Genomic DNA, 16721 nt, shown 5'->3' with positions numbered 1-16721 from the left:
TGTACCCTGAGTGTGGGGGTGGGTGGGTGCAGAGAGTCTTGATTCCCAAATTGGAAGCACATTAATAAGTGGGAGAGCGGGGAGGAGGCCTCCCCACCTCCCTCCTAGTGGGCTCTGCAAATTGCTTCCTCCTGTAAAAATCTCTACCCTGCTCCAGGGAGGAGGGTACTCCCTCCCCAGCCTGGCAGGGTGTGGCCACTTGGCAGGGTCCCTCAGGGGTCCTTGTGCTGGAGGCAGACACCATCCCCCTCCTGCCCCCTCTCCGGTCCCACCCGGAGCATGGCTACTTCTAGGGTGGGAGCCTCTGGCAGCTGGAGAACAGCTGGCCCCGCTTTGGGGGCGGGTGAGAAGGAAGAGGGGAAAGGCAGAGGGGGTGGGGAGATTCCCTTCACCCTCATCAACTGCCCTCCCTGTGCTCAACCCCCTGGTGGGTCAGCCCAGCCCAGGAGATTCGGGATGCAACTGCTGATTTCACTAATCCTCTTGCGTTTTGAGTGGTGTTCTCATCCCAAATGAGAGCACTTTGGGGGGCTGTGGTCCCTGCTGGAGTGCACAGCTGCTGGCCACAAGACCCAGTAGGGTCACTGGGCTCAGTGTGTCTCCCAGGGGGGCTGATTGGGAAGGGGGGGTGGCAGGGGGACATTGGGACGACACTCACCTGCCTTATCTGCATCCCTGTCCAGGGCAGAGGTCTGGGGGAGCCCAAGCTGTCAGCCTCTCCCCTCCCCTCCCTTGAAAGGGAGGTGTAGGGCCAGGGGGTCTGGAGGCTGCAGGGCTTGGGGGCTGGTGGTGGCCTAGGGCCCCTGCAGCTGCCCAGCTCTGGCCTCCCTCCCTGGAGCTGTCCAGCCAGTTATTCTAGCAGTTTGGCCCCAGGGCGGGGAGTGGGCAGCAAGGGGCCCCTTCTCTCCCGCAGGGGGGCCCCCAAGCCTCCTTGCTCCCTTCCCTGCCACCGCCCAGAGGCACCTTCTGACCTCAGAAGGCTGAGGGCTCTGCAAGAGGCGAAGCAGGAATGGCTGGTCAGAGTGCGGGTAGAGGCGGAGTGGGCCACAGGAGGCTGGTGGCCTGTGGTAATAACGGGCCTCTGCACACCAAGACGGGAGGTGGTCTCTACGGGGCGGAACAAATGGGACAGGAGTGGGACATCCTGGCTCTGGCCCTGCTGGGGCCCACCTGGCCCCCAGCAATGGCTTCCCTGTCACTCCTTCCTTCTAGATCTGCTCTGAACTCTGGGTTTTCTTGTCGGCTCACATGCACACACACTCTCTCTCTCTCTCCCTCTCCCCCCTCCCTCACTGCCTGACTTTATCTGACTTTATCGATATGCCCCCTTCCCGCCCCTTTAACCCCCCTCCACTGTGTGCCTCCCTCTCTCCGGATCTGGGTCTCTGTCTGTCTGGGTCTGTTGGTCGTGATACCCGCCCCCACTCTGGATCCAGCTCTCTCTCTAGCACCTTCCCTGTCCTGTCCGCCTGCTGCTCTCTGGATCTCTCCTTCTCTGGGTCTCTCACTGGAAGTGAGGGTCTCACTCCAAGGTTTTGTGGGGGGAGGGGTTTACCCCTTATTCTCTGCCACTCTCTTGTCTCCCCGGTCTGTTGTCTTTTTGCTTGCCTGTCCGGGTCTGTCTCCCTGTCTTTACCCCACCCCCAGACTCTTCCCAGCCTCCAGCCCTCACCCCTCACCCCTCACTTGGGCCCTCCTCCCTGTCTCCCACTGCTCCTGGTGGGCCAGCCCAGCGCACAGAGGTTCTGGACGGTGGGCGGCTGCCCCCCTGCTCTGTAGGGGCTGGATGGGACCCTGCCCTGGGCTGGAGCCACCTTGGCCCAGGCCAGCCTGCAGTTGTCTGAAGGGCCAGGCCCGAAGCTGGGTCCCCAGGGCGTGAGGGTTCTGAGGGGAGGAGGGTGGGCACACACCAGTCTCCCGGCAGGAACTGGGAACACCAGAGCCTCAGGCCGACCCGAGCGCTGCAGCAGGATAGGGACCCAGTTCAGGCCCCTGCCCGGTGCAGCCGCCGCCCGCCTTGCCCCTGGGTCTGTGCGGGCCCCGGGGTACAGACACCCACTGGGGTCTCCATCCGGGCACCGCGCGGCACACCTGCTCCTGTGCCTGGCCGTGGGGGGCGGGGGTCACCCGTGGGGCCCCTGCCTTGGCGCCCCCGCCCACAGGACTGTTTCTAGAGAGCGCGTGTCGCCTGTGCCCCCGAGCGGCCGAGGGGCGGTGGTCCCGCCGGTCTGGTGGGCTCTGGTGGGCTCGCCGCCACCCCGGGCTCCCCTCCCCCCGCCAGCTGCCGGGTCCCAGCCGGGCCGCCCCGCCCCCGGCCTGTCCCGGCTCCCGGCCCGGCCGTGTTCGCCATATTTGGCCACAGCGCTCCTGCGGGGGGCGGGGCGGGGCTGACATCACCCCGGGAGGGGGGCGCCGCCTGGGAGAGGGGAGGCCGCGGGCCCGGCCGGGGGCAGGCAGGGCAGTTGCGCTGGGAGGCCGGGGGCTGCCCGGGCCCCTGCGCCGGGCTCGGGCCCGCTGCTCTGAGCGAGGCCTCGGGCCAGGATGGCGGGGAGATGGGTTGAGGGCTCCGCTGGGCGGGGTCTTAGAGCCTGCAGCCCCCTCCTGCCGCCCCTCTGTCCGACCTGCGGGGGGCGCTGCGTCTCCCCTTGGGCCCCCAGAGGCCCTGCGCGGGCACACTCAGCCCTTGGCCTGGGACGGGGATGGGGATCCGGGAGCGCGGCCCTCTGCTTGGCCGCCCTCTGCCGTGGGAGAGCTACTGCTCCTGCTCTCGGAGGCCTCACAGAAGGCTCTGGAGGCGTGGGGGGCCCTGCCCTGGACCCCACTGGGCCGGCTCAGGGTGGCCCGGCCTCCGTCCTCGTCTCAGGTGGTGAGGCCCTTGGGTGGGAGTCGGAAGCCAGATTGCCTGGGCTCGCAACCCGGAGCTAGCCCTTGCAAGCTGTGTGTCTGACATGTTGCTTAACCTCTCTGTTCTTTGGTTTCCTCATCTGTAAGGTGGGACTAATAATAGTCTCTACCCCATGTTATTGTGAGGATTAAATGACTCAGTGTGTGTAAAATCCCAGAACAGTACCTGCCATATGGCAGGTGCCATCATTAGAGCAATAGTCTTAGCTCTGTTTCCATCTGACGATTCAGGCCCCCCCGGGCCCGCTCCATCCCATGCCACTAGTGACCCTCGTCAAGCCTCCCTAAACAAAACAGGTGGCCCCCTGCAGAAGACCCCTGCCCATTGGCAGGACCTGGAATTCTTGTCTGAGAGGGTAGAATTCCCTTTCCTGGCTTCAGAGGGGTTGCCCACCTCTCGACCCTCCCCACCTCCCACCCCACCCCAGGTTCCCCTGCAGACCAGAGCAAAGTCCTTGGATCTAGCCATCTTGGGCTCAGAGGCCCCCAGGCCACTGGGCATGCAGGGTCTGAGGCTGAAGGGGCTTGGAGGGTGAGCATTGGGGCTGTGTGTGTTGGGGGGACTGCCGGGTGTGGTCTGAGTTAATAACTGAGCCTGGCGTGTGCAGGGAACTCAGAGTTTACAGAGCCCTGGCCCATCTGCAATGTGGGCCAGGGCAGGGGCGGGCGTGTGGGTGGTTTATGGGCTGCTGTGGGGCCGGGAGGTGCAGGAACAGGAAGTGGGATGGAGGAGCCGGTGGGGTTGAGCAAGGCTGTGGGCCAGGCACCTTCTCAGCTGCTCCCTTGCCAGCCAGCATCGCGCCCTCCGTGTAATTCCCGGGGCAGTCCCGGCCCCGTGTTTAGTTTCCTTGGCAGGGTTCCTGTGAGTTATCTTTTAGGGAAGTCAAAACCGCACCCTTCCTGGGTCCAGGGCCCTCCCCTTCCTACAGTGGGTCTTCAGCAGGAAGATGCTAGGGGAAGAGTGAGGAGGGTGGGGGGTCCCTGGTTGGGGCTGCCGATGGCAGGAGGAGGAGCTGGCAAAGTCAGAGCCAAGCAGGCCCCTCTGAGAGCTGTAGAAACACCCACCAGGCCCTTCTATGTTTTTCCACTCTGCTCAACACGATGCCTATGGCAGCAGCACGACTTTGTGAGCCTCAATTTCCCATCTGAATAATGAGTATCAGTCCTTGCCCTCCCTGCCTTAGTTTTGAGGATTAAATGAATATGCACGTGCTTAATCTTCACCAAAGGGCCGCGTAGATATGAGGTATTATTGTTGTTACTGATCACCAGCGGTCCTGCGTCTTGAGGGTTAGGAGCCAGGCGTTGTGGTTGGTCCTTTGTCATGATCTCATTTAATTTTAACCCTTACAACCTCAGGCAGACCTTCTCCCCATCTCACAAAACCAAAGCTCAGAGAGGTGGTGTAGCTCATTCAAGGTTGCATAGCACTGAATAAGTGGAACCCCTGGTGATCCCCACCCCACCCTGGAGCACCAGGCCTTGGAGTGGGCGATTGCTCTGATCTAGGACAGCCCTGGCCCTAACCCCTCTGTGTCTGCCCCACAGGCTCCGGCTGCCCAGTGGGCTCAGGCCCAGAGCCCAGAGCAACCAGCACAATAGCGTCCAACAGCTGGAATGCCAGCAGCAGCCCCGGGGAGGCCCGGGAGGATGGGCCCGAGGGCCTGGACAAAGGGCTGGACAACGATGCGGAGGGCGTGTGGAGCCCCGACATCGAGCAGAGCTTCCAGGAGGCCCTGGCAATCTACCCACCCTGCGGCCGCCGCAAGATTATCCTGTCAGACGAGGGCAAGATGTACGGTGCGTGTGGGGAGACACAGGGACACTGAGGGGCAGGAGGAGGCGGCCAGGCCCTCCTAGGCCCCTCCCCCTGCTCTCTGCCCCCTCACCCAACCGGTTCGGTGAAGTCTTCGAGGCCGCCAGCCTGCCATGGGCGAGTCTGGGCGTGTAAGCCTGTGTGTCTGGATCCTCATAAACAAGCCAGGCTTGCCCCCTCCGCCAGATTGGGGCCCACACCTTGACACCCCCGTCTGCTCCTCCTCTTGTCCCCCTGCTGGCCTGCAGGTTTCAGGGTGACTCAGTGGGCATAGGAAACTGGGTCAGTGCTGTGTGCTCTGGGCTAGGCCTGAGAGAGGGTCCCTCCCTGCGTGTGGGGAAGCCCGAGGAGTGGCAGCTGGGGTGTCCCTCCTGGCCAGTTCCCTCCAGCACGTGGGTGTGGGGCAGGGGGGGCCTTGCTGTGACTAGGGCCTGCATTAGGAAGAGGCCTGGAGAGACATGGGGGGTCCTGCATTCCTCAACCCCCTCCCAAGTCTTTCCTGCTCTTCTGGCCCACTCTCTGCTACCTTTCCCATCTGCCCCCAGAAGGGAATGTCCCCCTCTTGTCCAGCCCCGAGAGGGTTCCCCTGGAGATGCATTTTTGGGATGACTCAACCCTTTGGAGGTTGGGAGCTCCTTGCTAGCTCCTTCCAGTCCTCCCTAACAGCCTATGGCCGAGTGGGGCAGGCCCTCAGCCTGTGGCATCCCAGGGGCCGATACCATGGTGGGGTGCAGGAGGGAGCCGTTGGCTCAGTGGTAAGGGCTGCCGGGTCCCTGTCCCCATCTTCTATGCCACGCACACCCCTAGCCCCAGAGCCCCCTTGTGGGGCAGGCAGATGTTCCAGGATGCTTCCACGGGGCAGGGGCTGCCTCCAGGATGGCCAGGGCAGCCCCACGAGGTATGTTTAGACAAGGCGGAGGGAGTAGGGTGGAGAGGGGCAGGCAGGAAGGGAGGAGCAGTGGGGCTGGTTCTGTCATCGAGGAGGAATTTGGAGAATGTGGCCCTTCTGGGGAGGTTATGGGGTTGGGGGGCTGAGGGCCTGGATTTAGGGGCTAAAAGGCATTGGCTAAGCATCTGCCAGCATCTCACAGGGCAGGAGAGACACTGGCCACCAGGGACATGGGGGTAATAGGCTCAAGGACACAGGGACGTGCCCAGGACATCTTGACACAGGCTGTCAGTGTAGAAGGTGTGTTGGAGACCATTGGGTTCTTCCTGCCCACCTCACCAGAGAAGGGAAGGGACGTGTCCAGGGTCTCCCCTCCTGGCAAGGACGGCCAGGACAGGAACCCATCCAGAACTCTTTCAGACACCCGTGGGGCCGTGTGCAGGGACGTGTGCAGGCAGGTCCATCTGCAGCAGGCCTCGCTCACACGTGAATGCTTACACTTAAATATTCGGAACTGCTGTGGGGCTAGGAGTGAGCAGCCCAGCTGTTCTGCTGCTCCCCACTCCCCCCCTACCCTGGGGCCTTGGGAGGGCACCTGGGACTCCCCGCTACCCTTCCCCTGCCCTGCTTGTGCCCCTTGGGCTTGAGGGTGGGGACAGGGCCAAGGAGCAGTGTCAGGGGAGAGCCATGCGTGTTTCCCAGCTGGCCGAGGCGGGTCGGGGGGTGGGGGTGGTCTGCTGCCCCCAGCTGCCCCCTTGGCCACTCTTCATTCTTCTCTCGCCCCAATCCAGGTCGAAATGAGTTGATCGCACGCTACATTAAATTGAGGACCGGGAAGACCCGGACGAGAAAACAGGTAGGGAGAGGACTAATGCTATGTGCCCTCTGCCCAGGCCCGCCCTCCCTCAGCTGCCTCCTTCAGCCCCTTCCCGGCACCCATCCTCTCCCGAGTGACCTCACCCGCCCGGGCTGCTTGTCCTGCTGCCTTAGAGAAAGGGGCTCTGCCCTCTTCACCTGGACCGGGGATGAGCCCCATGGGGCAGCTGCGACATGGCATGGTTACTGCCCGGTGTAGCCCCCTGACCCTGGCCAGGCTGCGAGACAGCTGGTCACAGTGACAGATGGGTGCAGAGCAGGGCAGCATGGCCAAGATAGGAGCATGTGCTGCCGGACAGGTGTCCAACCTGGACCAGGGAGGGAAAGGCAGGAGTGGGGCTGCCCAGGCTTATGCAGGAGGTGACACTCTAGATGCATCTGTAAGAAGGAATTCAGGATTTAGCCAGGCAGAGAGAAGGGGAGAAGGTACTTGCAGGCAGAAGAAGTTGGATACACATAGCATCACTGTGAACCCACACGGGGCCTACTTTGGTAGGAATCTCAGGAGGTAGATCTAGCAATTATCTCCCATCTTCCAGAGGAAGAAACGGAATCATGGGAAGTTCAGTAACTTCATCAGTGTCACTTGGCTGGTAGGTGGTAAATCCAGGATTGAACGTACTGGGTGGGAAAGAGCCGTCAGTCCACAGAGTGGCGGGTGGGGAGAGAGGTGGGGAGAGCTGAGGATAGTGAGAGAGGTTGGCTGGAGGCCTGAGGGACAGGTTTCCCCTCGGGGCAGCTGGGTGCCATGGAAGGGAGTAGAACAGGGAGTGGCAGTGGCAGCTGTCGAGGAATGTGGGCCATGGAGCAGCTGGAGCAATGGTTCAGGGAGGGCTGGGCAGAGGCAGGGACGAGGGACCACAGCGCCAGCGGCCTGCATGATGGCAGAGGTGAGGGTAGCGGTGGTGGCAGGGATAGGTGATTGGTGGCTTAGGCCCCGGTTGGGGGGTGGGCAGCACTGCACTGACAGGAACCCGGACAGGGAGCTGGTTGGGGTGGCCTATGTGTGGGGTGCCTGGGAGAGAGACAGGCTGTGCGCAGAGACTAGAGGACCAGACACTGGTTCTGATCCTCCACACTCGTACCCTCCCTCTCCAGTGGGCTTTGGACCTTGCACCCAGCTCCTCAGCTCCCCATGGGTGCGGTGACAAAGCCAGTCGCATCCCCACTGTGACAAAGGAAGGTTCTGAGTCCACCCCCACAGTGTGGGAGCAGGAACTGCCCCCATTTGCTCAGGCATTTATGAGTTGCTCTCCCGGGGCCAGTTCGTGTTGCACAGCATTTGTTCATTGAGCAAATTATGGAGCTACTGTGTTCTAGGCACTAGGGATACAGGAAGGGAACCTGACAAGGCCCTGTTCCCTGGAGCTGTAGAAGGCTGTAGAAGGAGACTGATTAATCAAACCGCCAGATTCAAATACCCTCACCTACAGGCAGGGCACTTTTGCCCCTTAGCCTCTGTTCCTCAGCCATTAAATGAGCTAATACGTGAAGATGCTTAGAACAGACCAAGCGCTGTAGAAAAATGTGCCGCTGCTGTTGCAATTATTATGACATCTTAGAAACAAAAAGCCAGGCACCTGGCTGGCTCAGTTGGTACAGTGGGCAACTCTTGATCTTGGGGCTGTGAGTTTGAGCCCCACAGTGGGTGTAGGGCTTACTTATTTAAAAAAAAAAAAAAAAAAGAAGGAGAAGGAGAAGAAGAAGAAAATAAGAAAAAGAAAAGAAGAAAAGAAGAGAAGAAGAAGAAGAAGAAAAAAGAAGAAGAAGAAGAAGAAGAAGAAGAAGAAAAAGAAAAGAAGAAAAGAAGAAGAAAAAAGAAGAAGAAGAAGAAGAAGAAGAAGAAGAAGAAGAAGAAGAAGAAGAAGAAGAAAAAGAAAAGAAGAAAAGAAGAAGAAGAAAGAAGAAGAAGAAGAAGAAGAAGAAGAAGAAGAAGAAGAAGAAGAAGAAGACGATTCCTCCTCTAAGTAGCCATCTCAGACACGGGGGAAGGGCACTGTCTCCTGCTTCACTCAAAAGAAATGTTCATAGGAACCTGTTTGTCAGAGTGGAAAGGGGTTAAGGGACCTTTAAGCTCAGTCACTGTGACCTGAGGTTTAAGGAAGGTAGCAGAGCCTCTTAAGGCAGAGCAACAATGTACCTGCTTCTGGGTATCTCAGGAAGGCTGGCCGTGTAGTGCGATTCCACAAAGCAGCCCAGGCAAGCTCAGAATTTAAGAATTTTGTCATTTTGCAAAGGTGGCATTCCTCTAACTTTATTCTTTCTTTCTTTCTTTCTTTCTTTCTTTCTTTCTTTCTTTCTTTCTTTCTTTCTTTCTTTTTAAGATTTATTTATTTATTTATTTGAGAGAGAGAGAGAGAGAAAAAAGAGAGAGAGAGAGTCTGTGTTAGGAAGGGAAGGGCAGAGGGAGAGGGAGAAGCAGACTTCACACTGAGCAGAGAGCCCGATGAGGACTCAATCCCAGAACCCTGAAATCATGACCCAAGCTGAAGGCAGATGCTTAACCAACTGAGCCACCTAGGTGCCCCAAGAAATAAAGTCATAAAAAAAATTAGATGGGTCGGTAGATAGATAAGCATCCTATGGTTGTGAGAACAAAACATGTCTTTATGTATTGCAAAGAACAACCAGATGATAGGCAAGGGTTTTTATTTAACTTTTGGTTAAAAAAATGCAGGGTTAGTGTTTTTATAGATACTTACAGCAATTAATAGGAAGTACGATGCCTCCATACTGGAAAAACAGCTAAATATTACCTTAGGATTAAGTCCCATGTGACTTCCAGCTGTCACAGACTTGACCATTTGGCAGTGGTCCTCTGTGCTAAGGGTCAAAAGAATCCTGGTAGCGTAGCTTGGTGGTGGAGTAAGTGTTCTCTGGAGTCAGGCTATCTATGTTCAAATCCCAGCTCTACGCCCCAGCTGTGTGACCTTGGGGAAGATGCTTAACCTGTCTGTGCTTTGGTTTCATCATGTGTAACTCAGAGATAGTGTTAGTACTGACCTCTTAGTGTTACTGTAGAGGTCAGATGACGCACATGTAAAACGCTGAGAACAATAATAGCTACATTCAGTAAATGTCCCTTATTGTCATGATATGAAGTGATCAGTAGTCTTGCAGGACACACATCTGATTCCTGTGTGCTCGGTGAGGCAGTATGAGGCACACACCCCTGGGCCCTAACCCCCTGGGCTGCAGGACATCACATACATAGTAAGTTTCAGTCTATGATTAAAAAGAAACTGTTTCTTTGAGGGGATTAAAACGACTTGCAAAGAAAGCCCACAGCCATTGCCAATAATGAATGCGTGAAGCAGCCTAGAGGATCCATGTGTCCACTTCTGTTTCATGGGGAATATAGTAGGGACATGATTTCTCTGAAGCCTAGTGACAATGTGCTGGAGAAGAAACGATATTAAGAGCACTAACCGTGTGTGTGTGTGTGTGTGTGTGTGTGTGTGTGTGTGTAAATGTATATGTGTGCACATACTGTACTATATTAGTCCAAGGAGAAGGAAGGCATGTTGGGAGAAGAGGCTGGATGAGCAAAGCAGGAGCAGGGCCAGGCCTGGTTTTACAGGCTGGCAAGCTGTTAGGGTTGACACGAGGACTTAGGCAGTGGATATGGCCCTTACTATAATCTGATGGCCAGCAGGAACATTGTGGCCATTGGAGATGCCAATCAGAGAAAAGTGTCTCAGGGCACCAGGCTGTCTCAGTCAGAAGAGTATGTGACTCTCTCTTTTTTTTTAAGATTTTATTTATTTATTCATGAGAGACACACAGAGAGAGGCAGAGACATAGGCTGAGGGAGAAGCAGGCTCCATGCAGGAAGCCCGATGTGGGACTTGATCCCAGGACCTGAGCCGAGGGCAGACGCTCAACCACTGAGCCACCCAGGCATCCCGAGTATGTGACTCTTAATCTCGAGGTTGTCTTTGAGTCCCACGTTGGGGGTAGAGATTACTTGAATAAATAAATAAATCTTTAAAAAATAGAAAAAAAATGGTCTCTTCTGAGGATATCAGTGAGAAAAAGTCACCCATTTTGGAAAGATAAAAAGATACCCTTCCTCTGGGTCAGATGCAGCCCAGCACCAGGGCACATAAGTTGAGCAGCAGAGCTTGGGCTAGATTTTAGTCCTTCCTGCGTTAGGTCCTCTTGTGCGGTGAACAACGATAGTGTACATGGTGGTCCTGGAGGCTGCTGTAGGCTCTTGATCAAAATAAGGCCAAGAAGAGAGCAGAGAATTGGCAGGGCTCAGGGGTGTCTGCTCACAAGGGCCCCATAGCTCCCCCTGCTTCCGTTTGGTCCCAGAGACGAGGGCTGGGATGCTCCTTGCCCATGGCCACCCCATGCCGTGCCTCCTCACTGTCTGTGTTTTCCTCTTTGGCGGGGCGCGGGGCGGCCCCTAGGTGTCCAGCCACATACAGGTTCTAGCTCGGAAGAAGGTGCGGGAGTACCAGGTTGGCATCAAGGTACGTTGGGCGCCTGACTAGGGCCTCCAGTCCCTCCTCGGCGCCTCCACTGCTATCGCTGCACAGCTCAGGCCTCCGCCGCGGCCAGCTCTCTGGCCCCACTGTGCCTCTTTTCTGGCTGAAGCTCTGTTCTTGCCTTTTCTGCCCTTTCTGCTCTTTTTCTCTCTTTCTCTCTCTTTCTACAGGTCTCTAGCCACTTGCAGGTTCTAGCCAGGCGGAAATCTCGAGAGATTCAGTCCAAGTTGAAGGTAGGGGTCCCCTGCCGCTTGGCCCGGCCGGGTCTTCTGAGCCCAGCACAGGGCAGAGAGGCAGCGGGAGAGCCGTGGCGGGGTGGAGGGTGCCTCAAACGTATACGACAGCATGGAGCCCAAAGTCCGCTTAGGGCTACAGGAGGCTGCGGCCCCTGGGGACTAAGCAGGAGCCCGGGGGGACAGCCAGCCATACAGTGGAGGGAGAGGAGGACCGTCTGGAGGCCACTGAGGCCCACCTCTTTTCTTCTTCTTTTTCCTTTCCCTCCTTCCTCCTAATTGCTGCTTGTTAATTGCACCGGGTCTCCGGGTGGGCAGGGAGGAGACCCGGGCGCATTGGCTGGCACAGTCCTTGTGGTGGGCTTTTTCTTGCACTGGATGCTCAATCCTGGCTGCTTTGCAGTTGAGGATCTCAGAACGTGGGCTCGGGGCCCCCGTAGGCTGTGTCTTCTCCCTGCTCCACAGCTGCGCAGCAGACTGGGCCCCCAGCTCCAGGCCCCGTGCCTATATCACAGCTCCAGGGGGCATGCACAGACCCAGGGCACCAGCTTGTCCACCATCTGGGTCTCCATCCTGCCCTTTCCAGGGCACCCCCAGCCAGCAAGCCCTCCCTCTGGGGAGCAGTGGGGTGGGGGAAGGGTGCACAGCTACCTCTGAGCCCCCCCTACCTTCCTCAGACTCAGAGCCAGATGGCCATTGAGTGAAGGGGGGGTGAGATGACATGCCCCCACCCTACACCTGCCTTGACCTGTGCCTTTTCTAATGTACCTTCCCTCTCCTCCACAGGCCATGAACCTGGTAAGTATCCTGCCCCTCCACTGGGGGACGAGGTGGGGGTGAGGGAGAGCACCCAACAAGGGATTTTCAAAATATGAATTATGAAATCAATTTAGTTAGGTTGGCAACTGACATTTTTTAAAAATGAAATATAGTGGTTCTCAAACTTCATCGTGCATCAGAACTGCCATCAGGGCCAGCGAAGACAGATTTCTGGGCTTCACCCCCAGAGTTTCTGAATCAGTGGGTCTGGGCCGGGGCTGGAGAATTTGCATTTCTAACCAGCTTCCAAGCGATGCTGGTGCCGTTGCTCCATGGACGATACTCAGAGCCACTGGTGAGACGGAATAGGAAATATGAGGGTTCATGACACAACATAAGGGGAAGTGTTTGGATAGGTATCGGGTTATGGAATAAAATAAAAATCTTTCTCACGGTGGGCCGTGTTCAGAGGAGTGATGTACACTTAGGAAACAGGCCCAGGCAGGGGCCCAGACTCTCCCGAGCCCACACAGCAGAGTCTGAGGGCCTGGGAGGGGCCGTGGGGCAGCCCCAGCCCCATCTCCGGCCTGGCCCTGCCACCTCCTCGGCCTCACATGGCCTCTCCCCTCCCCAGGACCAGGTCTCCAAGGACAAAGCCCTCCAGAGCATGGCATCCATGTCATCCGCCCAGATCGTCTCTGCCAGTGTCCTACAGAACAAGTTCAGCCCGCCCTCCCCTCTGCCCCAGGCCGTCTTCTCCACTTCCTCACGGGTACAGGGGGCCTGGGAGGTGGGGCTGAGGTGAGGGGGTGACTTCGGGACTGGGTTGTGGTGGGGGTCGTGGATGCTGAGGGGCCACTGGGATTTGTCTCATCTCTGCAGTTCTGGAGCAGCCCCCCTCTCCTGGGACAGCAGCCTGGACCCTCTCAGGAGTGAGTATCGTGGGACATCCTTCTCACAGTCTGGTCCCTGGCGGCCCCACTGGACTTCCCCTGGGAGCTGGCTTCCAGCAAAGTCTCAATTCAAAAATAGAGGAAGGAGGAGCACCAGCAGTGCATCTGTCCGTTCATTCCTATCTGTTCACTCATCAGCCTTCTCACCTGCTTGTCATTCATCCTTCAGCTACTCCTCACCCAGTTGCTCTCCTGGTCGGTCTCTGAGTCTGCACATGGGGGAGTGGAGGGTGCTGGGTTCCCTCAGTTCTGAGAGGACTTTCATCCTCAGACACACGCCCTCAGTGTAATGAGCCGCTCTCGGGGTGGTGTTGAAAGAGCACATTAAGCATGCACCTCAGTTGTGAGATGCAGCAGGATTTCATAAAAGCTCAAACATGGAGAAAACCAGAAGCTGGTGAGTTAGCTTTGTCAGCGTGCATTTCTGGGCCTTTGCAGAGAGGCTGGCTGGCTCCCTGTTGAAACCAGATATTACTCCAGGTGATGGGGCCGGGTGGCAGGTGGGGTTAGGGGATGACCCTCTAACCAGGCTGTGCTCCTGTCTGCAGCATCAAGCCCTTTGCACAGCCAGCCTACCCCATCCAGCCGCCCCTGCCGCCAACGCTCAGCAGTAAGTTCCACACAAGACTGCCACAGCCGCCCCTCTGCTCCTCCACACTGGCACGGCTGCTCAGAAGAGTAGGGTGCCCAAGGCTGCGCACACTTTTGTGCTGGGAGGGAGAAGTGGGTGGTGTCTACAGGGGATTGGGACAGGCCGGGAACCGGCCCCTTACCTTTCATGATGTTGCTTCCAGAACTCTGCTACACAAGTGCACACCAATGAAGATCCTATAGATTTATATATATTTATAAAATTCTTGTCATGGAAATACACCAAAATCTTAGCAGAGTTTCACTCTGGCTAGGTGTTGCGGTTCTGGATAAATTATTTGTCCCTTTTTACTTGTCTGTATTTTCTGTTTGAACACATATTAACAGTGACATATGGAACCCCCCCATGTATACCACTGGGGCCACCATGCACAGTCGTGCAGGTTGTACACTGTACCAGGAGACATGGCGGAGGGTCGGAACCCAGCCCGTGTTTGTACCCAAAAGGGCGCCATTTTTCTAGTTCACATGATGGCTCCGTGCCGCTGGGGCAGCCCCATATGTGAGCAGGCGCTTGGGCCCATGCGGATGAGGGTCCGTCTCGCCCTCCCAGGTTACGAGCCCCTGACCCCGCTCCCCCCAGCTGCTGCCTCTGCGCCCGTGTGGCAGGACCGCACCATCGCCTCCTCCCGGCTGCGGCTCCTCGAGTACTCTGCCTTCATGGAGGTGCAGCGAGACCCCGACACGGTAACGTGCCTGTGGCTGGGGGTGAGGGTCTGCGCAACCTGGGGAGACCTGGGCGGCGGTGCGGGCCCTCAGCCCGGGGCAGCATCCCTGTGCGGCCCTCCGGCCGTGCCGTGGGCTCTCTCCTGACCCCGCACTGGGCCCTCCCCACAGTACAGCAAACACCTATTTGTGCACATCGGCCAGACCAACCCCGCCTTCTCAGACCCGCCTCTAGAGGCCGTGGACGTGCGTCAGATCTATGACAAGTTCCCTGAGAAGAAGGGTGGACTGAAGGAACTCTATGAGAAGGGGCCCCCTAATGCCTTCTTCCTCGTCAAGTTCTGGGTGAGCGGCCCTCTCTGCTCCCGACAGTCCCATCCCCCAGATGTGCAGTGGAAGCCCCCTCCCACCCCCAACGGCCTGCCTCTGCCCACACCTGACACCACCCTTGCTCGCCGCCCCCCAGGCCGACCTCAACAGCACCATCCAGGAGGGCCCGGGAGCCTTCTATGGGGTCAGCTCCCAGTACAGCTCCACCGACAGCATGACCATCAGCGTCTCCACCAAGGTGTGCTCGTTTGGCAAGCAGGTGGTGGAGAAGGTAGAGGTGAGTGGGGGCCCAGGGTGGCACGGCAGGGCTGGGAGCAGCCACTCTGGGTGACGCCTTCCCCGTGGCCCTGCGTAGACGGAGTACGCCAGGCTGGAGAACGGGCGCTTTGTGTACCGCATCCACCGCTCCCCCATGTGCGAGTACATGATCAATTTCATCCACAAGCTGAAGCACCTGCCCGAGAAGTACATGATGAACAGCGTGCTGGAGAACTTCACCATCCTGCAGGTGGGGGCGCCGCCGGGGGCGGGGGGGCCAGGTGAGGAGACGGCTGTCCAGAAAGGAGAGGGCCTTGTCGGCCCCTACACCGCGGGGCCCTGTGCCTCCTGACCCCCTGAATCCTCCCTACCTGGCCCCCAGGTGGTCACGAGCCGGGACTCCCAAGAGACCCTCCTCGTCATCGCTTTCGTCTTTGAAGTCTCCACCAGCGAGCACGGGGCTCAGCACCACGTCTACAAGCTCGTCAAAGACTAGGCTCCCCTCTGCCCCCAGCACCAGGATCCAGGACAAGCAGCTTTCCACACCTGGCCCCCTGCCGGAGGTCTGGGATTGAGGACTCCCCTGCCGGCCAGGCCTCGGGCCCAGGACCCAGGAGGCCTCCACCCCACCCCCAGCACACACACTCCCTGCCACTGTTCTGCGCTTTAACTGTGGGAGAAGAGAGGAGGGCTCAGCGCGGGGGGGCAGCCTGCCCTGGCCACTGAACACCCCCCGGCTCTGCCCGGCCTCCAGTGAGTGAGAGGACCCCTTCGGGTCCGGCATGTGTGGCCTGCAGGGGAGGACGGGATGGAGACCAAGGGGGTCCCAGGGCAGAGGCCCTGGGAAGGAGAGGGTTGAGTTGGCATTAGGTTGAGAAGAAGAGAGAGGGGCCCCCACTTTCTTGCACCTGCTGTGTGCTGGGCCTGGTGCTAGGCCCCCTGTGCACCTGGTGCCATTGTCAGACCATGCAAGGGGAGTGTGAGTCTTGGTGTCTCCTGTGATGGGCTGAGATCCCGAGAAGTTGAGGGGCCCATGCAAGGGGTGGGCCAGAGCTGGGATTCTCACCCAGGGCCACCTGGCCCCAGAGCCCAGGTCTACACTACCTCCCTGGTGTGTGGGGGAGTGCCAGCTGCTGTGGGTGGGAGATATGGTCTGTTCTGGGGCCCAGGGCCAGCACAGGTTGGGGGCCTCCTCCCAGGGGAGCAGCTGCTTCTGACTTGGCAGGAAAAGAGGCGCAGCAGATACCTGGCACCTGTTTGGTGTCCCCTGTCCACCTATGCCAACGCCTCCAAGCTGCCCTGGCTCAGAGCCGGTGCCTGAGCCCCTCGGCACCATCCTGATGGGAGGAGGCCCCTGGGCTGACCAGTGTCCTAGGGACAAGGGGTAGCAGCAGGATTTGATATTTTCAAAGGCCCAAGACCTGGGTTTGGTGAATCCTCGGTGGGCACCACTCCCTTATGTCTGTCTCCACCTCCATCTCCCAGACCTGGAGCAGCAGCTCCCCAAACCCAGTTCTGGGACTGAAGGTCAACCCTTCCCCTGCTGCCCTTTCCCAACCACCAAGCCCCTTGGCCAGCGTGGCTTGTCCGCTGGCCGCCTCTGGGCATTCATGAGTGTCGTATGAAGTACTGTGCCCCTTCCCTTCCTTGCACTGCCCGCCCCCGAGCTTCCTGCAGGTTTTCACAGTTTGCATATCGCTCAGGCCACTTCCAAACTCAACCTAGGTTTTATAATGTATATTATATTTTTTTGTGTATTTTTTAAATCCAGCTGTGATGGGTTATATCGTAAATGTGGCGCAGGGCTGGGGTAGGGGCCCTCCAGGCCCGGCTCCTGCTCAAAAAAAAAAAAAAAAGAAAGAAAAAAATTAAAGTTATTTGTTTGTGGGTTAA

General features: G+C 58.1%; 1 protein-coding gene across 1 annotated transcript in view; it reads left to right on the top strand.

Annotated features, from left to right (window-relative positions):
• Nucleotides 1–16721, top strand: part of TEAD3 (TEA domain transcription factor 3) — a 22128-nt gene extending 5407 nt beyond the window's left edge. Inside the window, exons 3-14 of the mRNA XM_072748767.1 lie at nucleotides 4453–4704; nucleotides 6401–6465; nucleotides 10901–10963; nucleotides 11998–12009; nucleotides 12605–12742; nucleotides 12853–12902; nucleotides 13472–13533; nucleotides 14128–14261; nucleotides 14412–14585; nucleotides 14707–14847; nucleotides 14926–15078; nucleotides 15211–16721. Coding sequence (XP_072604868.1) covers nucleotides 4453–4704; nucleotides 6401–6465; nucleotides 10901–10963; nucleotides 11998–12009; nucleotides 12605–12742; nucleotides 12853–12902; nucleotides 13472–13533; nucleotides 14128–14261; nucleotides 14412–14585; nucleotides 14707–14847; nucleotides 14926–15078; nucleotides 15211–15324 — 1358 coding nt within the window. The 3' untranslated portion in view covers nucleotides 15325–16721. The remainder of the gene's footprint in view (nucleotides 1–4452; nucleotides 4705–6400; nucleotides 6466–10900; nucleotides 10964–11997; nucleotides 12010–12604; nucleotides 12743–12852; nucleotides 12903–13471; nucleotides 13534–14127; nucleotides 14262–14411; nucleotides 14586–14706; nucleotides 14848–14925; nucleotides 15079–15210) is intronic.

Source organism: Vulpes vulpes, chromosome 1 (assembly GCF_048418805.1).
Source record: "Vulpes vulpes isolate BD-2025 chromosome 1, VulVul3, whole genome shotgun sequence".
In the NCBI taxonomy this organism is placed as follows: Eukaryota; Metazoa; Chordata; class Mammalia; order Carnivora; family Canidae; genus Vulpes; species Vulpes vulpes.
Note: the sequence above shows the minus strand (reverse complement) of the source record. Positions and strands in the feature narration are given on the sequence as shown.